The sequence below is a fragment of the Notolabrus celidotus genome, chromosome 3 (assembly GCF_009762535.1).
Source record: "Notolabrus celidotus isolate fNotCel1 chromosome 3, fNotCel1.pri, whole genome shotgun sequence".
NCBI lineage: Eukaryota > Metazoa > Chordata > Actinopteri > Labriformes > Labridae > Notolabrus > Notolabrus celidotus.
In genome coordinates this window covers 13,036,462-13,063,311 of record NC_048274.1, presented here as the reverse complement: position 1 = coordinate 13,063,311, position 26,850 = coordinate 13,036,462, and the positions used below count along the sequence as shown (strand labels likewise).

The 26,850-nt window shown below is 38.5% G+C and overlaps 1 protein-coding gene and 1 long non-coding RNA gene across 11 annotated transcripts in view; one reads left to right on the top strand and one right to left on the bottom strand.

Moving 5' to 3' along the window:
* The window catches only part of tead1b (TEA domain family member 1b), a 54,533-nt gene that overhangs the window by 21,718 nt on the left and 5,965 nt on the right, over nucleotides 1–26,850 (top strand). For 2 of the 10 annotated variants that reach the window (XM_034679895.1, XM_034679896.1), the window contains exons 4-11: nucleotides 14,861–14,925; nucleotides 17,388–17,603; nucleotides 20,160–20,171; nucleotides 20,995–21,126; nucleotides 21,419–21,465; nucleotides 21,573–21,634; nucleotides 23,022–23,146; nucleotides 24,498–24,671. In XM_034679895.1, the coding sequence (XP_034535786.1) occupies nucleotides 14,861–14,925; nucleotides 17,388–17,603; nucleotides 20,160–20,171; nucleotides 20,995–21,126; nucleotides 21,419–21,465; nucleotides 21,573–21,634; nucleotides 23,022–23,146; nucleotides 24,498–24,671 (833 nt within the window). The remainder of the gene's footprint in view (nucleotides 1–14,860; nucleotides 14,926–17,387; nucleotides 17,604–20,159; nucleotides 20,172–20,994; nucleotides 21,127–21,418; nucleotides 21,466–21,572; nucleotides 21,635–23,021; nucleotides 23,147–24,497; nucleotides 24,672–26,850) is intronic. The other 8 variants (XM_034679904.1, XM_034679905.1, XM_034679897.1 and 5 more) reach the window with 7 other exon arrangements.
* Nucleotides 22,940–26,850, bottom strand: part of LOC117810209 — a 33,772-nt gene continuing 29,861 nt past the window's right edge. The window contains exons 3-4 of the long non-coding RNA XR_004630736.1: nucleotides 23,205–23,331; nucleotides 22,940–23,119 (exon numbers count right to left, since the gene is read on the bottom strand). This is a non-coding gene — a long non-coding RNA (uncharacterized LOC117810209). The remainder of the gene's footprint in view (nucleotides 23,120–23,204; nucleotides 23,332–26,850) is intronic.

Sequence of the window (26,850 nt, the reverse complement as noted above, 5' to 3'; positions counted from 1 at the left end):
GGAGCGAGCGGACCTGATCCTCCCTGCTGGGCAGATAATGAGGAATTCTGGGATCAGCTCAGGCTCCCCGAGTCACCTACATTCACTCAGAATGGAGTGTGAGGAACTTCAATGCAGGAGGGGCATCACACACCTCCAGAATAATCCCTCATTTGTTCCCCTGCCATTGTCGGTGTAAGACTACGGTGTTTTCACACACATGGTAGTGAAAAAGTCCAATTATTTTATGTCTTTCTCAAAAGGAGTAAGTGTTAAAGTGTAAATTGTGTTGATGCAGGTATGAGTAGGGAAGGACGAAGTCATTTTGAATTAGCACTGAAGATTTTAGGGTTGTGACAAACTGGTTATTTTGTCGTTGTGGGTCGCTATGGAGATGTCTTTTACAATGTACTCAGCCTTGCTTCGCGAAGGGATCAAATGTGAGCAGGTCAACAAGTACTAATCAACCTAGTTTTTGTAGCTCTTGTAAGAACACATGTCAGATGCTGCTCTAGTCAACAGGTGTTTCTCTTAAGGACAGGAATTTTGCTCAATACAGTATTCATGTGTAGCTTATAATGTAGTCTGATTTCTGTATAACCCCCTGCACCATACATTCAAGGTCCTACGCTCACGATGACCCGTGTGTGTGCGTGAGTTTCTGTGGCTCTGAAAATGTGGAATTAATGAAAATCAGCCCCAAAATGGATCCACATTTGGAGCTCCCCTGTTGCTGAGCAGCAGAATTGATTTTGAAGTGCATATTATTGCATGGCACTCTGGTTAGGGGCAGATTTCAGCTCAAGCTCGTGCGCACGTTGTGGTGACCAAGCATAGCATGTTGTGTTGTGACTCGTGAGATTCCAGTTTACTGCTCACAGCCTCATGTGGGTTTTTTTGGGGGGGTTTTATGCCTCACAGGGCTGCTAACCATGGAGAGTGGTGATGGAGGTGTTAGCAGGACTGTTGCAGACAACATGAGATGTCAAAGGGAAAAGGTTGGAAAGCACAAGAGAGTGATTTTTGTGTGGAATTAAATTGAAGAAAAAATGGGAAATTATTAATACACTTTAACATCTTTAATATGGTGCTGGTTGTTAGTGTGTACCCAAATGAACATGATGTTTTATGTGCACTCTTGTTGTTTTTTACAGCACGTTTTTCCAGCAGCCACAGAGAAAATGCTCAGTGTGATTTCCTGTCTCTGTTTGGAAGTGTTTGCACTGACTGGTTGGATAGCAGACTGTGGCTCTCTGCCTGCCTGAATCAGGAGCACTCGGGGTGTGTCCCTGCTCTGAGGTCTGTGTGAGGCCCTCTGAGGCGGGCTTCTGGTTTCAGGTTGCACATTCCCAATTGGCTGCTTTTGTTTGACTAAAAAACAGCGGCGACACTCCGGGCGTCTTAAAGATGCAGTGTCACTTTCATGCTCTCTTCAAGAAATCATCTGTTTGGTGCTGATTACATCATATTCTATTGATGAAACACTTTTATTCTGATGAGATCATCTCACACTGATGGGACCATTTTGTGTAATCAACATATGAATGGAATCTGAATGCCAGTGTTATTCCCCCACTGCACTCCACTGCTAGCAGAGACGCTCATCTCTTCCTCTGCTGTTTGTGAAACAGAGAAAGGTCTCTCAACACTGAACAGCAACACTGGAAACAAAGGGAGACTGTTTTCACAAACATACAAATTATCATACTTAATGTTGTGTCATGGTCTGACCCTGTTATCATATGTGACCAATCCTATTAGTTTCTTTGTAATTAGAGATAATTCAATGCATTTTTTCCTTACAAACACTGATCATGATGCCTTGACTGAAGTATTGGCTGATATGAAAACACACAGATGCGTGTGTGATTAAAACATATGTAGAATACTTGAAAGAAGAAAGACATTGATTGCTGATATTTTGCTTCTTTCTGCTAGCATCACATGTTGTTGTTAATGTAACACGCTAGCTTACCTAGATCTGGTAGGTTAACCTGGTAGACTTTGGAATCTGATCTTTGCATTGGCTTGAGATGACCATTTCAAACATTAATATTATTCCATAGTCACAGGGAACTATTCAACGATTAATCAAATAGTCACTGCCCCATCTGCTGGGAGCCTTGCTCTCTGTGCAGAGTTGTTTTAAACTTGTGTTCTGTTAGTTTGGCCCAGCAAAGTTTGCACTTGACCTTGGTTCTGTTTATTATTTCAGATAATTTCTTCACAGAACTTTTTAACGGCTGACAGCCACTGCAATTTTCTCTTTCTTCTTCTTTTGTTTTTAATCAGCAGTTAGCAAACAGCTCTAATGTGGGCTACAGTCACTTTGTGCCTGTTGTACAGCATTAAATCCAGGCCCTAGTAAAGATGATAATGAATATAATATAATGAAATGTATTTTGAAGGGCAGGAAAATAGTCAAATGAACTATTTGATTTTATAAATTAAAGACTATACAACTAACTCATCCCTAGTATTGAGTGGCATGTGTTGCACTTCCTGATATGCCATATTGGTATTGGGGTGAGCCAAAATGGAGAAACTGCAATATATCATAGTCCTGACTTGTGGTGCAATCAATGTATTGCTGGCACCAAATATACACAGTATTTATATATATTTTTAAAGTGATATTTTTGGGGCTTTTACAGCTTTAATGTATAGAGCAGAGGACAGTGGATAGAGCAGGAAATGGGGAGAGAGTGGGGGAATGACATGGGGGAAGGGGGCTGCAGGCTGGAATCAACTATACCATTATTCTAAATCTGCACCCAAATATTGGTACTCTAATCCAAGAATGATACAGCCCTCATGGTGGCATTAATGACATTAATCCTGCACTTTATTTTGTAGGAGCATTTTGTCTTCAGGGGGTGTTATATCCCTATGAGTTTCCCTGTGGTACCCATCCCTTTATTTTAATGATAAATAATACATTTTATTTATAATGCGCCTTTCAAAACCAGAGTTAGAATATGCCAAATGATGTCCCATAACTCATTTATCAATCCTTCAGAACCGTTCTTCTTCTCACTGTTAGGTTTGATTTCTACTTTCCATGAAGCCTCTCTGAGCTCATCTTTACAAGGAACACGAGTCAGAAGAAGCCCCCCATAACTGCAAAGTTTAACTTTTCATTTATTCATATTTGTCATATCCAGCATGTCTTTCTTTGTATCCACATGCTGAATTGATCCCCAGAGATTGAAAATATTGATTTGACTCAGCGTCTTACTTTGTCATAGAAGGTGTGTGTGTGGGGGGGGTGCACCTTCCTGACTGTTAGCGCCATGTTCACACATTGGACTTGCCACACAGCCAGTTCCTCGGGAGACTCATAATTACAGCTGTCCTTTCAGATTAGTCCAGAAGCCTGTCCAACTGTGGCTCCACTCCCTGGTCGTTTATTCCATCCTTTCCCCTCTCCTGAGAGGCACACCTCAGCACAATGACCAGGCCGGCCTCTACAATAATGTATGTGATGATAAACACAGTGGCTCCTAATTGATAGAGTGATTCAGACAAGGGCTGCCTGTGCAAATTGGTCCCCTGTGAGTTTACTGCACAGAGTTGGGACTCGCGGGTTTCAGCTCTGGTCTCGTTCAAGCGGAGAGAGAGGAAATAGAAAAGGCTGGACCTGCTGAGTGATAAAGAGGCTGTCTTTGCCTCCTTCAGCCCCGTCTGAATACAAGGCACAGTTCAGCAGAGGTTGGCTGCTGTAATCCTCTCAGTGTCTCCAGGAAGGCTCAGGTTAGTGACCTGCTGCTTTGTGATGTCTTGTAAGATTTTCAGAGAACACCTCACCTTTAATCCCCCACTGTTCAACTAACACATTAGCTCAACCGCTCCTGACCCAGCCCCTGCAATAAAGCCTTTTATCCAGCTCAATAAGGTCATTTCAAGTTAAGTATTGATTTCCTTGGTGTCCGGAGAAAAAATGGATTTTTAAAGAGCTGTTAATTACAGCTGCACACTGCATTATATAGAGAACTTAATTTTGCTGTGGCTGGACTTTTAAAGCCCGGGCTCCTCGTCACATTAAGTGAGCTTCACTCTACCTGTTCTCATGCGCACCTTTTAGCTGAGCTTCAAATGACCAAAACAAAACAGAGTAGAATGGGCCTGCATGATACGGAGAAACATCGGCTAGTGATGGCATCATTCAGTGTTGTAATATCAATATGAAGTGCATTTAAGAGTATTAGCTGTTACAGCTTTTATGTCCATCTGCAGCTCTGCACAATACATGTGTTTACAACTGTGCAACATATCCCTGCTCAATCCTAAATAAATCTATAAAGCATGTTTCTTTACCGCTAAATTAGCATGCCTTAATCTTAGGGTAGTTGATTGCTAGCTTGTGCTTCATCTTGCTACATTGAATGGAGGGAAAGCATGGCCATCATACCAAGGTCTCCATCCAAAAGGTAAAGTGTGCTCCTGCTGAGGGAGAAAATATTGCTTTTCTAAAGTGATTAATTTATTTATTGGGATAAGTTCAAACCATTAAGATCATATTTTTTGTGAATGCTAAAGTAGAAACAAAATGTGGAAAAATATGAAAGATTTCTGAAAGGTCATGCATTTTGCCGGGATGGAAAAGTGCTTAAGCAAGGGTAGTTTTACCTCTTTTTGACCAACGTGAACCAGGTTATATTTACGGGCTGGTGTTCGCACTGGTTCAGAGCTGGTTGAACTCACGAACCAACAAGGCACCCGTTTGTTTTTCTACCTCAGTCATGACGTCAGATTTACGTGACTGCTTTTCCAAGCAGTGCTAGCGCGAACTTTCCCTCACAACAACAACAACGATGGCGGACAACAGCAGTTTTTCTGCTCGGCCGACCACTGCTTTGCCTTGGAATCCATTAATCTTTTAAAAAAAATTCGCTGCAGGACAATGACGGAAACACGTTCGGTATGTGTTTTTGGTCACAGCAACCCCGTCCCTCGCCTCTTGCCCCTGACGTAAGCGGTTTGCGGCCCTAGACCAGCCAAGAGTTGGAGCCGCTCTGGAACCGATGTTCCCAGCCGGGAGCCGGGTCACCCCCAGTTAAAACAAGAAAAAAACGTTTTCAATTGAGCGCCGGCTTTGAAACGGTTTTGAAACGGCCTCGGTCGAAAAGGGGTATTTGACAACAAGGATGGAGCCAATAACTCCCATGAAGGATGTGACATCAATGTTCATTAATGTGTCCTTTGACCCCAAAAGTTTCAAAATTGTTTTGTATGAAACTATCAGAGACTTTGCCAGTCTTCCAAAAAAACATGATACAAATGGCAATGTCATATCATCAAGTGTTACACATCCTTTTTATAACCTTGAGGTGGGAACATTTTTAAATTTTCCTTTAACATTTTATTTCTGCAAGGATGTATATAGTAAGTTTTATTTTGAAATGTTTCATTGAAAATTGGTCAGGAAAACAAAACAACTTGGTGATTTAGCTTTCTAGGAGAACACATTTTCCCCCTGTTTTATATTTTTTACAGCTAATGCTGATGAAATGAATAAATAAACAGCCTCTTTCTTTTCCCCCAAAAGATGTACTTCTGCTTTCTTCACCACAAAATTATTAAATTAAGACGTTAATATAAAGAAGTTAAAAAGCTAAGTTATCCTCAATTAAATATAGGTCTTAAAATCCCAATGTGCAGCATCGCCCTCCTTTATCCATTCTCAGCTCTGAAGTTCTCAGGCTTTTGAAATGATTAAACCGCTCCTAAATGCAGGCCTGCCAACTTTATGTGCTGCTTTTCTTGTCTGAATGAGGAGTGGATGGAGTTGTTTCCTGTGAGTGAGGGAGGAACACCCTTGTACATGTGAGGCCTGTACTGGAGAGCCTGTGAGAATTTTATGAGACATTAAAAAGAGTGCATTAGAGTCTGTTACAAGATTACCATAATAATACCCTGCCACTAAACCAAAGTAGGGTAATTTTGCAACGTTAGAGGCCACATACTTCAAATATACGTCACCACATGTGCTTAAATATAATACAGTTATATATATATATATACTGTACATACACACATATATTACATGATACCTCATGGTTATTCATTAAGGCTGGAACAAAAATATGGTGCATACATGCAAAGCCTGTTAAAAGAGGATGTATATATTTTTAACTTTTCTGTTAAAGGCTGCAGACACTGGGTGTATGATCCATGGGTGTTTGTGTGTGTTTGTGTGTATGTGTGTTTGTGTGTTTGTGTGTGTGTGTGTGTGTGTGTGTGTGTGTGTGTGTGTGTGTGTGTGTGTGTGTGTGTGTGTGTGTGTGTGTGTTTGTGTAAGTTAAGGTGGGAGGGATTTCTATTGTGTCTTAGAGAATGGCTGTAGTGTGTGTGATCACCGTGGCATCACGTCTGGCCTTGAAGCCTTTTTTATGGACTCACGCTTTGAGTGCAAAGCTCCAACAATACAGGATGTTAAAGTATTTTTTTAACAAGCAGATGGTGGGCTGGAGTCAGATGTTAAGAACAGCAGACATTATCCTTTGACTTCCACACAGGGTTTCAATGCTGAGAGGGCCGGGGCACGCTTAGTAGCTGAAAAGAGATTTTAAAAAAGTACAAAAATTCCAGAGATAATGGTGCTATGCCGCCGGAAACACCTGCAGGGTCCGACCAGCTGAAGAAGTTTTTATACTTTGTGTAATTGTTGAAGCTTACATAACTTACATTGTATCCTCACCACAGTACTTCTGCATAATTTGTTCTTTTGAATTTACTACTACAAAGGAAGCTAGTCATCAGCGTGGTCTTTGGCCTCTCAGCAAGAGCTAACATAATGCTAAACTGATAGCACAGCGTTTTTTCCCTCCCAAAAGGAGCACTGTCAATTTTCTTCCAAGCCACAAGTCACAGGTTCTCCTCCACTTGGCAGGCGGTGCTCTCCCATTGATATCACAAGTATAAAGGCTTCCTGCCCTTGCCTGCTATTCCCAAAACCTGGGCCGAATGCCTTCATATTGTTGGTTTAGCCCCATTGTGATGCTAATGTCTGCCTCAGACCCTTGAGTCATCTATCACGGATGACAGGAAAGCTGGGGCCATTGTGTTGGTCCACCAAACACACAAACACACACACACACACACATGCACGGGAAACCAAACACATACTGTGCTGCTGTCTACATAACTTAAAAACACATAACTAAAGAGAGGACACAAAAAGAGTAGCTTGTACAACACAAGAACAAATATTTATCAAGCTGTTGGAGACACATTTCTTAAGTCACATTTTACGGTTGGAAGTGATTCAATTATGGCTGACACTAACTATCAATTTAGCTGTCATCTTTTGTAAAACAGATTGATACATGTTCAATACATAATATTAAAAGAAGTGAAAATAGAAATGATGATTGACAGTAACGTCTTTAAATTGCTCCTTTATTTCACCAAAAGTCCAAAACTCAACAATTCTGAACCTGCATGGTGTAAAAGAGAGAATACCGACAAAATAATCCATCAGCACACCCAATTTAGTACTTCTCTTACTTATACTACTGTTCAATCAATTGAATGTTTTTGGAATGAATTAGAGAAGTATTCCGTTGATGAATACATCCTGGATTGATATGCCAATTTTTCCCTAAAGGAGTCACTTGGTCGATGAAGTGTCTAAAAACCTTGAAAATACAACATCTTGAAGCCCAAGATGAAATAATCAAATGCCTTGTTTGTCTGACAAACAGTCCATAACTCCAAAACATGCAGCTTAAATAGTACTAAAGGGTGGGACAGTGCAAGGCTCGAACATTTTACCAGCTGGAACCAAGAAATATTTTGCAATCAAGATTAAAAATACCTTTCAAGATTAATGATTGTCAAAATATATCTCTAGTACTCGAGTCCAGGACTGTAGACCTCCTTGTGACCCTTCTTGAGCTTAGGCTTTGGCTGGGACTCGTGCGTTGACTTCATGAGGACTCAGATATTGAAGAAGAGGAATCAGACTGATTTATTGATAAAGACTGTCATATTTTTGAGACTTTTTTTGTGCATGGCTCTAATGATTAATTCGTATTTTGAGCAAGGGTTAACACATGTTCACCTGCAGTCTTACTCAGCAATTTTTGCTGTCAAGCTTTACAGCAAATGTCCAATATGTAACAGAACCATCTATTAGAAGATGGGGGCAATCTCAAAATTAACAGTACTACCTGATGCACTCAGGAAAGTAAGCAAGATGTTAAAGTCTGCTAACTTGGCCTGTTGATTGTCGTTATGTTAGCAACTAAAGTGACTCAACCTTTTGAGTTTATTAGACACCTGCATGATCCAACTGCAGCCAAAGTGATGGGTGCATCTCACCAGAAAACAGGTGTGGTGCATGTTTACACACGACACACAGCGCTGATACTTCATTGATAATTTAAACCTCCAGACAAGCCCACAGGATCAGTAAGAGTCGAATGTTGATGAATGAAATGTGTCCTTACAATAAATGATATTAAAAATAAGTACTCAGCTAGGACTCAGACTCTGGTTAGGGGAACCTAACTTAGATTCTTCTTTGGTGACTTGGACTTGACTTAGACTCGTAAACTGAGGACTTGAGACTTGACTTGACTCAAGGTTTCGTGACTCGACTCCACTACGATCAAAGAATGCTTTACTTTATTTCAAAAAGGTCATGAAGCATCAAACAAAAACAGACAGGAAAAAAATGACGTAGGATACAAGCTGTCCAGAGATTAAAGCAAAGAAAGGAAGTTGCAATAAGTTTTGATAAAAAAAATTGAGCTGAGCGAAGGGTTAATGATAGATGTGTCCTGACAGTCCGGGCTGCGCCACATGTGTACTCTGTGTTCTGTGAGGCTGCCCTCTCAGGGCCTGCACAGACGCACAGACACACACATGCAGGCAATCTGCCGACTGATTCTTGGCCAGGCCCAGCGCCGTCTCATGGCAGAGTGCTGGACCAGATGTGACTGTGGTTGTGCCTGCATTAGAAAAAGTGCTGTTACAGGAAATGGATGCTTTTAAAAAGAGGAAAAAAGAAAGGCTGGAGCATAGCAGGAAAGTATTGTTCTTGCCTTTTCAAAGAACGTAAGCAAGCCAGTTAAACAGTTTAATATGCCATTACTTAAATGAGCCTCAGTGTTTAGGTTACACAGGTGCATAAAGCTGCGAGTGAATTCACTGGCAGGCTTTTGTGTTTGCATGCAACGCTGCTTTAATTAGGATTACCACTGTTCAATTATCATGTAAATTTAGAAAGAAAAAGAAACATGTAAAATTCATCTCTGGTATGGATTTCCTGTGTTATCCCCTCCAGTTTGCTCTCTATTGATTTTTCATGCATGAATGAAACAGTGGGTTTACTTCTGTTAAAGAGCTCATTGATCAGTTTACTGAAGAAACAAGATTCAGACTGGAGGAAGTTTTCCTTCTCTGATGGCTTTAAGATGATAAACTTATTTTAGCACATCTCCTCTCCACTCCTGTTGTTTTGTCGAGTCAGTTACATGAAAAGTTGATTTTGAATGAAGGTCTTATGAGAGGGAAGCCATGGGAAGTTTTTTCTGGGTGTGGTATCTCTGAGGTTGGTCCATGCTGCACTGTGACAATACACTCCATTGTTATTCACATAGAGGCAGCCTGTCCCAGGTTCCTTGGAGAAAGGGTGCTGAGGGCCAAATTGGATTTCTGACTGAATGAGGAATCTACTCAGGGAAGGTCCAGAGAAAGTCGAGCCACCGTGTCTTTGTGGGGCTGCTGCTGGAGTGCCATTCATATGTCCCAGATCCTCCAGAGTCATTGAGATTCAGAGGAGAGTTCTCTGTGACCAGGTGGAGAACTCCTCCAGCTGCGTAACAGCACAAATCTGCTCAGGGGTCACACTATAAATATTTAATCCTTTTCCTGCTGCTTTGAGTGACAGGAACACCCCGTAAAGAGTTAATTTTCTGAGCCTGCTCCAGGCCTGGTTACATCTGCAGGGCTTTAGTTAGCTTTGGACACAGACTCAGCTGCAGCAGTGATTAACAAGAAATCTTTGAGAAGGAAACATTTTTAATAAAGAATAAATGCTTTTTAGAAAAGGATGTAAAGAAAATAAGAGAAGGATTTTCAGTCAGATTTACTTCACATAAGTTTAGGCCTTCAACATTGCTCTTTTTTCTTCCTGTAAATCTTATTTAACATGTGTGCATAGACAGACAGAGATGCTCTGAAGGTCAAATTTTTAATGTACGTTTAAGTCAAGGCAAGTCTTATATTGAAAATCTCTGGACATTTTAATGAAGTCAAGTCAAAATGTTTCTGTAAATGTGGTATCACCTTATACTTCCACACATTGCTAGTATTATTTGAGCGACAGTCAATCGAGCATAACACAAATCAAAGAAATCTCTGAGGGGGCGTTGGTCTAGCTCAGTTGGTGGAGCAGGCGCGGCATGTTTAGAGGTAACACTCCTTATCACACTAGTCATAGGATTGATTCCCAATCCTGACATAATCTGGTGCATGTCTTCCTCCATTCTCTCTCCACTTTTCCTGAAACTCTCTCTCCAGATGTCCGATCCATTAAAGGCTAAAACACTGACCAAAATTTCATATGTAGAAAAAAACAAAGAAGTATTTGTGTTTTCGGGTCAACTGAGGGACTAATAATCAAATTGCCCACAAGCAGATCTTTTATAATGAACCTAATTAAGATCTACCTAACCTATGTTTTCTTTGACTGTTGTCTTTCTGTTATGTATTTTTGAAGGACTTCAATTTTTGCTCATTTTTTAAATATCAGACGCTCTATGTTGTTATCCAATACTTTCTACAAGGTTGCTAAAACGCTTTTTTCATCAAATGTACAACTCTTTCTAATGAGGCCAGAATTCACTGTCATTACATCAGAAACTCTTGATTTCAATGTTAAGAAGACATCGGAATCCCCCACACACTCACCCCAAAAACATCTTTAAAGATGATGAGTATTTCTCTAATGTCAGCAGTGTTTGTAGACTTTCCAGCAGCATTATCATAGCTAAGACTCTACAGTAGTCAATGTGTTGTTTGTGATGCAAAATGAGATTTATATTACATTTTCTTCATTTCTTCTCACAAGTAAACTCACTGCAGATTTAAATGAAACAATGTCTGATGTAAAAGAGATCCTAAAACTCAACGCGAGTCCTGAGGAATCTAGCATTTCCTCAGGACTCGGTCTACCCCCCCCCCCCCCCCCCCCCCCCCCTCTCCTCGGAGCTCACTACGTCAACTCATGTCTCACTCAGCGGTAAGGAAACACCAAAACATTATCATAGTGAAAGTTAAAATCACAAACAAACATGAAATGTACGCGCAGGAGGCGGGCAGAACGGCAGGACAGATTTGATTGGTTTCATAATTTGGGTCCTGATGTCAGGGATTGGTTGGTGTTTTCCCAGGTTTACTCCGGCTGTAGATAGAAGCTTTTTTTCACTCTTTTTTAAGAAGACATTATGCATTGATTACCATGGGACATAAAGATCATTTTAACCAGTATAACAAAAAGTGTATCTAAATCTGATTACCAACCCCAGCTTTAAACAATAATGCCCATCTATAAATTCTGAAACTACAGGTGGTCTGATAAAAGCCTTTAGAAATTTTTTTTAGCCACAAAGACTCATTGAGACTCTCTCCAGTGTTACATGTGAAGGAGAACTTTGCTTTTAGTGCATGGAAAATGTTCCACCTTTTGAATTTCAGGTGGTAAAAGCTGAGATGTAAAGCATTTTCAGTTCTGAATGTGGACTGACACATTTTTGTCACCAATTGTTGTTTTGCAGTGGAAACATGGGCAGGGAGAAAAGATTGCAGGCTTTCCAGGACCCACAGAGCTCTTTTTTTTTCCAGCCTGGTGTAAAGAATGAATAATTCAACAGTAAGCAAGCTTTCAGCTGGCCGTTTGTGTGCTTTGATCTGGGAATCAGGAGTTTGCATGAATGCCTGTATTGTCATGTTATGTTTCCACAGTGTGTGAATTATTGAAAATGGGGCTACTCCCTGCTTCATGCAGTAAAGTTTACACTGCAGACACACACTGCACACGCAGGCTGGAGTTGTAAATCCCCAGCTGTTGTTTATTTGTCCTGCGAGGTCATGTGACCGTGTTCACTCAGGCTGGCCTTGCCCCAGTTGTTCGGTGTGAAAAGAGTTGCGGGGTCAACCTTTAACAAACTACAGCTCGGTGTCAGAGCCCGGCCCTCCTCCCTTTTCTTTTAAAGGAACAACAAAGAGTGCAGGTGTGGCGTGAGGCCAGGTGCTGCAGGTATCAAAGATCTCCTGTTGTTGACAAGTTTATAGGACGTGTGTTTGTTTAGACTTAGAGAGCTTTGATGAACACTTCAGTCTTACCTTTGAACTGTAATAGTAATGAGACAATAAAATACTTCACTAACCTTTAACTCAACTAAAAACCTGACTTGTTTCACTTTTCTCAGGACAGTTTCTACAATAAAAAACAAAAACCTTTGTTACAGGAATTCAAACATCTTTCATATCCATTCAATTAACAAAACAAACCTAGATGATTGCAATAACTTTAACCCTTTAACCCTCCTGTTCTGTTGCGGGTCAAATTGACCCTTTTTAAATTCTATTTTAGGCAATATATGTCTTCCAAACCAGCTAAATGCAGCATAAAAATCTGGGCAGCATGTGACAGAAGAGGAGTCGAGTTAATTTATCAACATCACTTCATAAAAAATAAAATATTCAAAATTTAAAATAGAATAAACAAAAATCTATGTCATGTAAAACTGATGTATTTATATTTAGGGCTTTCCAATGTACATTAAAGAAAGTTTTTAACATGAATTTTAATGAAAAACAAGTGAGTTATCTTCATTGAACCATGATCTGTGAGAATTAAAGAATACCAATGGACTAAATCTTGATTTTAGTGGTTAGTAATGGAGTTAAAAATTTGATTAAAAAAAAATGTGTATTGGGATTTTTTGGGGTTCTGACACTTTTGAAAAATTGAATATGCCCCAGGTCAAATTGACCCAGGAACACTGGTGTTCCAGAGAAACGAACATAACAGGAGGGTTAATCATTGGTGTAACTTTATTGCCTTAAATTGGCATTAAAAGCAGTTTTTGATGATGGATCAGTAAAATCTGGAGCTTTTGGTTGTCAATTGAGAAATGAAACGTCATTTCAGTGATAAAGGACTCTGAAAAATCTTTGTATTTTCTGCTACTTTTTGGCCTAAAAATGAAACATGTATTAGTTGTAAGTTTAAGTATTTCTTATTCAGAGATGATTACTTTTGGGGATTATAATTCAATTATCTATACCCTTACAAACCCCCTTGTTCATTACAGCTGAGCTACATAAGAGCACTGAATATTCATGGAAGACTCTTTGAACCGACTCTCCTGTTTGCACAATATAAACAACCAGAGACGGACCGAACCTCTCAGTTTTCTCTGGTCTATAGATTCACGTGTCTTCGTTCTCTGTCACATTCTGTGACCCTTGACGTTCTCCCATTCATAGAAAATGCATTTTCTTCTGATTCCCTAAGATACGGCTTATTAGCACACGGGCGGCTTGCTGCGGTCCAATTGTGTCATCACACGAGTGGGCCTTTAATTGATAATGAGGTGAATGTAGAAAAATGTTTCATTGTATTGAGAGGTTCGGTGCATTTTATGGAGCAGAGCAGATCCATGGTGTTGGTTGGCTACAGCTGGACACATAATTAGAGTGCCTCTTTACCTATAATTTGTGTAATAGTTTTGCTTGGCGGCATGTTATTACCATATGAAAGGGCTAAGCAGGGGTCATGTGCATTGCTACAGCAATTAGAGCAGAGCTGAGGGCAGAAGAATGTTTGGAGCCGTTGTTAATTGGAAACCTGTACAAAGCTATGCTTTAATTATAATTTAGTCAGAGCTGCACTGTTTTAAGCCCAATATATTCAGTTGCCATTATTTTCTGTAATAGTATGAACAGCTAGGTCTGTTTCCTTTCACAGCGACAGGCTTTGAAGAGAATGAGATTGAATTAGATTAATTTGAAAGGCTGTGCTGCAGTGAGTTTTTTTCATGCTAATGTAACGTGGTGTTTTCACAAGCACAGTGGGCCGGGTTTGTTTAGGAGGCATACACATATCTTCAGATTTGCATGCACTTTAAATATGATAATAAAGCTTATAGTTCATACCTTTGAAGGTGAATTCATGACTACTTCCTGGAAAGCTTCTTAAACTAATGTACGAAAAATACAAAGACAACTGCAACATAGTGCAAGATGCAGGAGTGAGCGAGGTTTAGAATATCTTTGATTCAGTAATTTATTTTCAGAGGTATTCATTAAATCGTCATATCATTAAAATCAGCTCAAAATTTTTAATTGAACATCAAAATCATTAACTATTACGTATAATTCCTCCTTCTTATATTATCTCCATGATCTACCTATTCATTAAAATGAACAGCAGTCGTTAATGAATACCTCCCACTTTATGCACTCAGTCCAACCTCTTACAGGAAGTCTTCAGATTAGATTAAAGTGAGAAACACTTCTCTTTCAGCAGAATTCACCTTTTTACTTCCTTCCTTTTTGGTGGTTATCCTAGTTTTTGTTTTTTGATCTAAACTCTGAGTGTTTTGTTCATCACTTGAAAACAAACTATCAAGCAAAGTGTGCACAAAAGCTCTTGAGTCAGTGTTGACGCTGAATAATCACGAATACTTTTACACACTCAGTTAACTGTTAAGGTCAAACAGCTTCAAACCCGATGCCATGAGTGTTTTTAAATCCTTAAAACATTTCCTACAAAATTGTAACTCCTCTCCTGACATTAGGACTCTACTTCTGAATTTATTCTGTAGATATTTTAAACACGTTTCTCCTTTTCTCTTTCTGGCAGGTCGGAATGAGCTGATAGCAAGATACATCAAGCTGCGGACCGGGAAGACGAGGACTCGTAAGCAGGTAAGATGAGAGACACCTCAGCTGCATGAGTGTCATGTGGCAGCAGATGCAAATGTGTGCAGACTGTTGCATTTATCTTGCAAGAGACAAACAAAAAAAGACAAAAAATGAAGATTAGAAATTGGAGCTACAGTTGAAGTAAATTTGTGCAAAATTAAATAAAAAAATGTAGACACTTTCCCTCCTTGAAAAACGCAAACATACAATATGAACAACAGAATCCCTCTGATAGGTAAATCATTGAGGTTGTCCACTCGGTCAGTTCTGAGGCCTTTATTAATAAAGAAAGTGGACGCCTTAGTCAATAGGTACCATCTCTGATCAAAGTCAGTGATGCAGTTATTAGTCAGTGCTGTTAAAATGTCATACATTTAATGAAAATAATATATATTAAATATGTGCGTCTCAGGACTTAAAGTGCTAAAAGAAATCAAAGGATAGTGTTGATTACTGAAGTCAAATCAAAGCTCTGATGGTGCTTCAGTTCCCCCCTGACTGACCACGCTCCTAAACAGGAACTTCCCTGTATGACCACTGACTCAATGACCATGATAAACACACAGTAACCTCTGATCAGTGAGGGAATTGATAAGAACGACAGTGTGGTTTCTCTCTAACAGAATCAGAATGAGAGACGTGTTTACTATTAGTTCCTCACATCCATTACTGTCGGTGCATTTAATGTTTATGTTCATGGGGATGTGAGCAGGGAGGATCTTTTTTGGGGGAAACTAAATCACAGACGAAGACATTTACTCATCTATACTTCTCATGACAGATACAAATGAACTCTCTACAAGGCTCATTTTAATTAGAAACCATTCCAGGAGACCACTTCATGAAGCAGACTGAGAGAATACTGAGTGTGCAAAGCTGTCATGAAGGAAAAAGGGGGCTACTTTACAGAATCTAAAATATAAAACATATTCTGGTTTGTTTAACACTTTTTTGTTAATTAAATAATTCCATGTATGTTATTTCATAGTTTTGATGTCTTCAGTATAAATCTACAGTGTTTTAAATAATTAAAATAAATACAAACCCTTGATTGAGAAGGGGTTTCCAAACTCTTGACTTGTAGTGTACTTCAATATCCTAAAACTAATTTCACAGTAAATGCTAGGTTTAGCCAAAAGAAACACCTTTAAATGTTTTGTTTTTTTCAACAGCCCAAAAAACAAAATTGTTGAACTTACTTTAAAATTTGATAACCCTGAACCACAACGTGTCTTGATTTGTCCAGCATTTTTCCTTTAAGACACAATTAAATCAATCGATTGCTTGAAATTATCTGATTGGTTTTATATGAATCAACTGAATCAAATCATTGTTTCATCTGTAGTTTATGTATCAACTTAAGATGCAAGAAAACATTTAATTCTCTCATTAATCAAATCCACTTTTTTTATATAGCACATTTTTAGAAAACATCAAGTTTAGTAAAGTGCTGCTAAGAGAGGTAAAATAATAAAACACACAGAACATAAAACACTGTCAGAGAATAAAATAGAATAAAATAATCATAATAAAATACATTAAAAACTTTTTAAAAATAGTTAAAAAACACAAAATAAAACAAATAATGAAATTAAAGCACACACAATTAAAATAAATAATAAAAAATAAACCAAAAATAAATTATATAACAGAAAATACAATAAAAACACACAGAAATAAAATAAATAATAAAAAATGAAATAAAAACACACAAAAAATAAATTAAAAATAAATTAAAAAATAAAATAAATATAAAAAAATTGAATAAAAACACACAAAAATAAAACAAATAAATAAAAAACACAAAAAACACACAAAAAACACACAAAAATAAAATAAATGATAAGAATAAAATAAAAACCCACACAAAAATAAAATAAATAATAAAAAAAAAAAAAAGAAAACACCGTAAGAGCAAATAAACATCCAATAAAAGAACAGTCAGAGACCACTCAACTTTCATGATGGGTTAAAAGCCATTAGTGACCCACAGAGGTAACACTAGATTTGTCTAATAAACCTCCTCATGCTCATTAAAACCAAAATACCGCCCTTGAACGTGCCATCAACATATATCAGTCTTTCTCAAACGGACACTTGCACTGTTGTGTTTCATCATGAAATAACTTTAAACGGTGAGACTGGCAGGAGTAAAGATGGCTGGTGAAATGCTTCACCTGGCTCTCAGGAGGATACTATAGCAGCCGATTGTTATTCCACACACAGCTGATCACATCTGGGTGCTCCTAATGTGAGCTAAAGGGGCCTGCATCCTCCTTAATCAGCTCACTTAAGTGACGACAGCACCCAGCATTATCAGCTGTTAGCTAGGTGTGTGGTTTAAAGATGCCTTTGTTATGGACCGCGTCACATTCAGGTGTTTTTATGTTAAACAGAAATGTGTCTTCTTCTTCTCTTGGTTGTACTTGTTTTTTATTTTCCATTTTCTCTTCTTTTTAATGGAGGTGTCTAGTCACATACAGGTCTTAGCAAGAAAGAAAGTTCGAGAAATCCAAGCTGCCATTAAGGTACGTCTGGCTTTGCCCAGTTGCAGGGGGCTTTTCATTGCCATGGTTACAGGCTCTTCCTTTGTTTTCCTCCCCTCCCCTACCCCGCAGGTGTCTAGTCACATTCAGGTTCTTGCCAGAAGGAAATCTCGTGAGTTTCATTCCAAGCTAAAGGTATGCGCTTCTCTGCTTGTGGGCTTGTTGGTTGCTGTGCGTCTTAACTTCCTGTTTCCCGTGGTTACAGAGTGAATGCCTGTTGCTCTGATTTCCCCCTAACCAAAAAAATCCTCTGTTGACTGTAGTCTCTTCCTGTTCTCTAACCTCCCCCTCCATCATCTCCGTTCATCTCTCCTCCGTCCCCTGACATACTGACCCTGTCCTGTAGACTTTGTTTCTTCTTCTTTTCATCACGTACTAACAGCCTTTGCTTTTAAAACAGCTGGTTACAGCAAATATTAGAGTTAGTGAGGACATTTTTATTTACACCGACAAAAATAGTACGATAATTTCTTACTAAAAACATGAAGGCAAATGATAATGATAGTCTGTGTTCATTAATACTGGAGTTTTCAGGCTGACACTTTGGGTTAAACCTACTCACCATATCCTGGCCTAAGAAAAAACACAACAGACCTTTAATGCTGTTACAAGCATCCATTAAATTATTTTTTATTGCCCAGTTGCGTCCAAGGTACATTCCCTAAATTTATAACAATGCTAGCAGCTATGTGAGGCTATTGCTATGTCGTATTTTTAAAAAATCACTATTTTAGAATTGCTGTTTATTGATTTTATAGTTTATTGCTTTGATGATTGTTTTAATACTTCTGTTGGATAATATCTTCCTAATTACTGCCTACTGCTTTTTAAAAGTTGTTTGTAAAGTGCTTTGTAATTTCTTTTTAAAGGCACTTTATGAATGAAGTTAATATTATTTTATTACTATAATTATTACAATTATTATTTTTTTATAATTATTATTATTATTATTATTATTATTCTCAGTATCATTACTATTACTGTAATTATTACTATTATTATTATAATTATTGTTATATTATAATTATTGCTATTATTGTTATTTTTTTAGAATTATTATAATTCTAATTACTACTATTATTATTAATATTATAAATATCTGTATTATTATTATTATTATTACTATTATTATTATCATTATTATTATTATAATTATTGCTATTATTATTATTTTTTTAGAATTATTATAATTATAATTACTACTATTATTATTAATATTATAAATATCTGTATTATTATTATTGTTATTATTACTATTATTATTATTATAATTATTGCTATTATTATTATTTTTATTATAATTATGATTACTACTACTATTATTATTATTATTAATAATAATAATATTATTATTCGTATTATTAATATAATCATCATCAGTATTATTATTATTATTATTTATTTATTTATTTATTTTTTTTCAAGCTACGTGCTTACATCAGCATGCTCACATGTTTACATTAATGCTCCTATATGGAGTTTTTAGCTGGTGGAAAACTAATATTGATGCCTCCAAAAGCCAATCAGACCAAGATGTACCACTTCTTCCACAGGACATGAAGTTCCTCACAGGAGCTTAAACCAAATATAAAATGCACTATTATGAAAACATTGACTAATTCAGTGAGAGCAAACCAAAGTGTGCAGATGTGGGGAAGCATGTTGGCATTGGCTGTTGGTGTGAGCGGCTGAAAGCTGAAGGTCCGAGGATATCAGTGCGATGTTGGCTGGCTGTTTTCTAGAAGTCCCTCCGTTTCCCCTCAACCTGTTGATAACTCCAGACTCTCTCAAAGCTGTAACTGTCAGCCGCTTTCCTTCTTCCCTCCCAGGTCAGATATCATCATTTCAGAGCGTTCCTGTCGGTTATTTCAGCAACACTGAAATCTGTTAAAATCACAGAAAGCTTTTCAGAACGGCAGATTAAAACGGGAGACTGGGAAAGAAGTTATCTTGAATAATGTTGACCTGTAATTGAAGGTATTTTCTGATGTAATATCTGTATGTCAAAGAAAGAGCTCACCATTCATGTACCATTTCCCTCTTTTCTTGGAGAGTCCACTATACATTTTGACATTCACATTTTGCTCCACTCCCAGTGTTCAATGTAAATTAATGACCCCTCATTATTCTATGTGTGAGTGTGTGCTGAGAAACTGAAAGTCAAACAAGCAGCCAGCCACATGAATGCCTGTTTTTTTCAAAGGATAAGGCAGCTGCCTGAAGAAAAACAGACAGCTTTTGTATGAATCCCTGTCTTTTCTCATTTTAAGCAAATTAGAGTTCATTGGCAAAGAGAAATACGAGTGTGCCCTTCATCTAAAGGGGTATCAATGAAAACCTGCTGTTACTGGTCTTGTCTGTGGCATTTTAGTGAAATAACAGTCATTACAGCACCGTTCTGTAGTAATGACTTTTGATCAGATTGTGAAAATTATAGAGAGCAAGACATCCCCAGAGAGAGCAAAGACAACTTGAAAGAAAAAACATTCATAATCCTGTTTATTGAACCCTCATTACTCCTGTGTTGTACTGTGTTAGGGGCTGAATAAGGATAAACCATGAAAGTTTCTTATTGACATTTTGAGCTGTAACAAAATGACTTCTGTGATGTATAGCTCAGACCTTTACTGTTCTAACTAACACTCAAAAAATGTACACATTTACAATAAAACCATGTTTGTTTGCATTTAGGTCACAAGTATGGTAAGTTGTTTTGTGTTTCTGCTTGTTTGTTTGTTTTCTTGGCTGCCTGTCCTTCAGCTGCTAGTTGTGCATATGTCCTCCTGCCATACTAACACAATAGCTGCTGTCCTGTTTTCACAGTCTAACCATGTCTCTTTGTACCATCACACCGTTATCATACTGTAGCTTCACTCTGCTTCACCGGCATCTGCTGCCAGCATGCTTACATTTAGACTCTGCCACCAGTCAGTCTGCATGGGTTTGCTAGTGTGCACTCTGTCACAGTACTTAAAGAAAAATGTCCAAACCAGCATACAGTGTGCGGTGCTGCTCCGATTTCCTATGAAAATTCCAATAATTAAGCTTCCCCTTTCACCAAACATCTTCCCAATCGTTAAAAGAAAGCATCTCGAGCTGCAAAGAACACTTAAGCGAGTGGTTTTTAGTGTCCTTTAGATTTTCTTGAGAAATTCTTTACAATGTTTAGATGTGTTTTGACATGCAGAGAAATGCAGCCTTGGTAAAAGTGTTGCTGAATTAGTTTTCTAAAAAGTACGTTAGTGGTAGAAGTCAACACACAAACTTTCCTAAGTGCATACCTCTGCTAAGCGCTGTATGTTGGAATCCAGTTGTGATTGTTTGGCACATTCCTTTAAAAAAAGCCCACACTTAAGAAGCAAAGTAGAGATGCATCTTCTTTTAACCTGCTTGCTGTTTACTGTTGTGAGAGAGGTCAGTGGTTGCTTTCAGCATGTTGTTTGGAGTGTGCTTGTTGCTGCCTCTGCAACATAGCCCACCTCCCCCTTCTGTGTGAGCGCTAAGCCTTTTGTGACTGTTGTTAAAGGACCAGGCAGTGAAGGACAAAGCCCTCCAGAGCATGGCCTCCATGTCCTCGGCTCAGATCGTCTCTGCCACGGCTATTCACAACAAGCTGGGACTGCCAGGCATCCCGCGCCCAGCCTTCCCTGGAGCAGGGGTAAGACCCTCGTCGACACCCCGCTATTGATCCCTCCTGTCCAGCTTCACCCAGGGCACCCACGGGGCCAACAACGCCGGCACCCGGGCCAAATCACATTACACACCACAGCTTTGCACAACTGTCCCTATCAGATAAGCACACAATCAAAAGGAGTGGTAGTCAAGATAACTACATGCACCGAACATGGAGCTAAGAGCCAGTTTGATCTTGTTGCTAACAGCTGCTCACAGTTGGATGCTGTTTGTCGTTTGTTTCTTTGTTGTCTTCTTATACATCTAATTCTCCGCAGTTATGGCAGGGTATGATATCAGCTGGTCAGCCAGGATCTTCACAAGAGTAGGTACCACACTGATGTTATAAAAAAAACAACACTTTAACTCAGAACATTCACCACACTGTGCTGAGGAGGTGTTAACTGATGGTTCTTTGATTCTCTGTTCCAGTATTAAGCCTTTCACCCAGCAAGCCTATCCCATCCAGCCAGCAGTCACAACGGCCATTTCAAGTGAGTCTTTACCCAATTAAAAACTGTATGGAGATGTACACTGCTTTCTACGGCAGTTTGATGAATCCAAAGAAGCTATAATGCAGCTTATTTGTAAGATCTCCACCCCAACATCCAATAATGTGCACAACAATATAAATGTGCCTACTATTTAGGCCTTATCCATCTCCACACGTGGTTCCCTTCCTCATGTAAAGCAGTTAGGGATGTAAAAAAAAGTATTTTCTGTGATCGATATTTGGAAATGTTAATGATCAATTATCAATTAAATAATAAAAAAAAAAAAAAACGTTTTCCATGTCAGAAACACTGCCAACTATGTTTTTTCCCCTGAATCAAAGTTTCCTTCACAACACAATGTATATAACTGACAGTATTCAATAGCTACGGATCGTATTGAGGTGTACAAAACATTGAACACTCTGAATATTAACATGTGGAGCAGGCTCATAATCTCCGTGGACACAGTCATAAAAGTGACGGCTCAGACTTCAACATGAGAACTGAACAGAAACATATTTCAGACTCACAGTGTCCAGTTTTTAGTCGACTTGTTCTTATTGAGAAAAATTTGCATCTGTACGTGGTCAGGTGTCAACCGGGAGCGCAACTGGGTCATAATCAGTCCGCGGGGGAGAAAAAAAAGCACTCGTGGAGACCTGTCACTCAGCTGCAGCCCCCTCAATCAGCTGATTCACATCGAAACATGCTTTAAACTTAAAACACCTCCTTGATAGCTGAACGAAATATGAGACCACATGATGTTTGTTCCATGTGATAGAAAATCAAAACAAAAAAATATGTTTGAGTAAGTTCTTAACAATACTCGATTAATTGTTGACATCCCTAAAAGCAATCCAAAACCTCCTTAAATTTCAATTGAACAATCATAGTATTAAACTGTTGGTGAAAGCAGATTATCTCCCTCTAGAACAAATACACTGATGGAGTAAATGGAGGAAGTAAAATACCTGAAAATACCTGAAAGAGAAACTCAAACATCTTCATGCCGTTCATACAGACATGACTGAGATGACACATTTGTCACGTCATGTGATGCCACGTTGAATGATGTTGCCATCTGATTATTTCTGTATTATTCTAGAACACTAATGCTATTGAAGACTGTTCAATTTACTCAAAAAGTATTCCCACAAGTGCTCAAGCTAAGGGAACATCTGTGCACACACGTTTTCTGGATGGTGTCCAACCTGCTGCAGTGCTATGACTTAAAAATGTATTTTGGGGGGCTATCTGCACAGAAATATGTCATTCAAAAACCTTAAATGAAACCTTTAAATGTTCTTGAATGACATCAGGATTTATTTGTTATGATGTCCTGAAACATATTTATGCTGTATGGTAAAATGTATGCGTTTCCCTGCAGGTTACGAGCCCACAGCAGCTGCAGCTCCCACAGCACCAGCATGGCAGGGCCGCTCCATCGGTACATCCAAACTCCGACTGGTGGAGTTCTCCGCCTTCCTAGAGCAACAGAGAGACCCCGACTCAGTGAGCAGAGCATTTAACCAAAGCATGAAAAATTACTATCTCATGTGTTCATTCCCACCTCTTATCATCTGGTCCTTTCCTGTGTGAACACACTGGGACATTTTCCCAGGCAGAGAGTCAGCTGAGAGGAGGCCAAAACAAGCTGAGAGAGAGAGGACTGGCCTGTAGAGACACAGCATGAAAACCTGCAGAAATAATGAAGGACTATTTATTTATCACTTTCTTAAAATGCATGCCAAAGTAGATTTATGCTTCAGACTGCGGCTAATACAATCCACAGACTCAGTGAATGGGAGTTCAATCAAGTCCCACACGTCTTGTTTGCTTTAGCTATTCTTACATGTTTGTCCACATTTCCTTTGCACTTCCCTTCGGTATAAATACTTTGTGACAACAGCCATTAGTCTTACATTCAGTTTAATGGTTGAAATTGTTGTATTTGCCCTTAAGGCTACGTGCTGGAGAGGCCAATCTTTGAGCTTGTAGACTTACAGTGTGCAACACCACATGACAGGGTTTCAAACCGTCTCAACAAGGAACACCAAACTCTGAGAATCCAGTGTTCTCTGCTTTTTGCTATGCATCATGGACTTTAGATTTAAAAAATGATTTGTTCACAGGTTTTAAATGCAAGTTGAAGCTTTCTTAGTTAAAGTAGAAAAAATGCAGCAAACTAACCTTTTTTTTTTTTTTTTTTTAGCAAAACACATTTCATTCCTTTTAGGGAGTTTAGACTGATGCATTCATTTTGAAGCAGAGGTATTTCTGTCACATGCACAAAAACAGTATGTACTGGAGGTTTTTAAAATATGATGCTTAAAATAGAAGTATGTTGATAATTTTTTTGTTGCATAGCATCCTTTACTGAGGAAATTTGATGATGAATAACATTTGTTCAGACTTGCTTTAGAAGTTCGGTGAAGCAGTCTAGGATTTCAGCCTGATTTAATACAAATCAGGGGATCAGCTGGTCTGTGGTTTCAGTGAAGGAGAATAATATTATCTAATTTGTACATCATACAATAAAAATCAGATACCTAAAACCGTGCAGACAGCCAAATAAAAAGCAACGTTGCAGAGGGTAATTCCTCATCATCAGAGGGTATTTCTGTCAGTGTAATCCAGCTTCCACATGCATCTGTTGTGCTTATTTGTCAGAATTGCCTTGTTTGTCTCAGTGAACCTCCCTCTCTCTACATAATGATATCTAATACTGCTTTAGATCATTTCTTTGTTCTCTGTGAGGTAATTATATTGAAATTCAGACTGGATAGACTTTGGTTTCACTTCAAAAATCAAAATGGAGCAGCACCGTATTCATTCATCTGATTCTGTTTCTTTACTCTTTCAGTACAACAAGCACCTCTTTGTACACATCGGACAGACAAATCATTCCTACAGTGACGCCCTGCTGGAGTCGGTGGACATCCGTCAGATTTACGACAAATTCCCAGAAAAGAAGGGAGGACTGAAGGAGCTGTATGGAAAAGGTCCCCAGAACTCATTTTTCCTCATTAAATTCTGGGTGAGTGTCATTCGTCAGTGGCATTGATAAGATTGATGAGCATGGAGCGAAACGTCCCTGTTACAGCTTGATTATGTTTAAAACACACGCGTCTAAAGATGATTGTAACCTTGTGAACATGGAAGCAGGATCCCGTCCTGTCTGTTCAGGTTGTTCTTTGGTGATTGGCTGTAATTATTCTACACAGAGAAGATTGCTCTCTTAATGTTTGCAGAATGCACTCGGCTGTATTTGGACTTGCATAGCAGGAGAGCTTTTGATCAAAGCACTCACTAATTCAATGTAATATCTCCAAACAATGGAGTGACCTGGTTGCAATCCTAATGGCTGTTTAAACATTGCATGTATTTCCTCCCTGATGCAAAATGCTAACTAGCGGCAGGCAACAAAGTAGGTCCGTATGCACTTGGACCAAGTCCCCTCAAATTCCTTTTGAAGTGACTGGCCAATCTAAATTTCAAATGAAAGACAGAATCTGCACAATAATGAAAGTATAACTGCTTTGCTTAATGAAGGAGGAGAATGCTGTAGGAGGATGTCTCGTCTTTTTGTATCCATAATGAACAGGATGTTCAGGGCATAGAAAGGCTGCCCTCCAGGAGCGGACCCCGCTCAACCTTGTAAATCAGTCTTTTAACGCAACTTCATTTCATCCTCTTTAGAATCCAGTTTCCAATGTGGACACATTAACATGCTTATTCAGATGTGGCCAAGATTTTTCCAGTTTGATATTCGATGAACAGATTTAAACCTCCCTATCAGATATTATTAACATAGATGTTTAAATGCTGGGCTTAATGGAACAGTTAAAATATATTTTAATCGAATTCTAATTTTAGATTTTATAATTATTATTGTCTCAGTTTTATAATGTAAACAGTTTCTGCTATAATCAACACGATTAAATGTTTTATACTCACTGGAAAAGACACATCATAATGATGGCTACAAAACAATTCTAATCAGTATTTGAAATTTAAAAAGGTACTGAATTAATTTTTGATGTTATGAGATCATCTCAGATGTGTCGATTTTAAGATCTTATTGATTACTTTTAAAATTTTAAATGGACAGGCCCCAAACTATTTAAGCAATCTTTTAACCCCCTATGTGCCTGAGCGGCCCCTCAGGTCTGTGGATGCATCTCTGCTGGTTGTGCCAAGATCCCGCCTTAAAACAAAAGGTGACCGGGCCTTTTCAATCAGAGCTCCACGTTTGTGGAACTCCCTGCCACTGACAATTAGACAGTCCACAACCTTAACTGCTTTTAAATCCTCACTAAAAACATTTTTATATAAGAAGGCATTTCTCCACCCCTAATTCTTGAATTTGCTCTGCATTCAGATGTCTTGTTTTGCTTCTGTCTTTTTTCTCCCCCGTTTGCACCGTTTTTTTATGCTTTGTAATTTCTCAGCTTTTTTTGTTGGGAAGCACTTTGTAGCCTTGTTTAGAAAAGTGCTATATAAATAAAGTTTATTATTATTATTATTATTATTATTATTATTATTATTATTATTATTATTATTATTATCTGGTGTCAGATAAAAATAATATGTGATGTCAAAGTGACAGACCCACACTGCTGCTCTCTTCAGCTTCATACACTTCAGCTTATCTAATACCCATCCACGTTACAGAGTCGGTTATTTATCTCATGAGTCGACCAAGGCTAATAGCAGAGCTTAAGGAGAGTACTCATCACTGTTGTATTTATTAAGAGGCCAAAACAAGGCAACAGTTTAATAGTGATGTCACTCTGTAACAGACGGATGTGAATTTAATCACCTGTTTGTTATAATCATTTCTCTTGCTGCAGGTTGAACTGATTGTGACCGGATTTTTTCTCACAAGCGTTCATTATTACTTTCCTCTCTTTTCAGCCGCTCTATTCCAGCGTCCTCTGTGCATTCCAAAACATGAGTGTAGTGTTCACAAGCACTTAACTGTTACATAATGTTGATGAATGATTTTTTTTTTTCTAACTTGTATGAAAAAATCTTAAGTGTCATCGACAATTAAATGACACTATTCCACTACAGGGAGGTGATGCTGAGTTTGTGTTCAGTATCTCACAATATCTGTGCAGCGCTCTGTGAAAAAAAACAAGAAAAAGATTTGTTCAAAAAGAACAAAAAGATAGCATTGTACCGTAGTCTGCAGGCATGCAGGAGTAAAGATG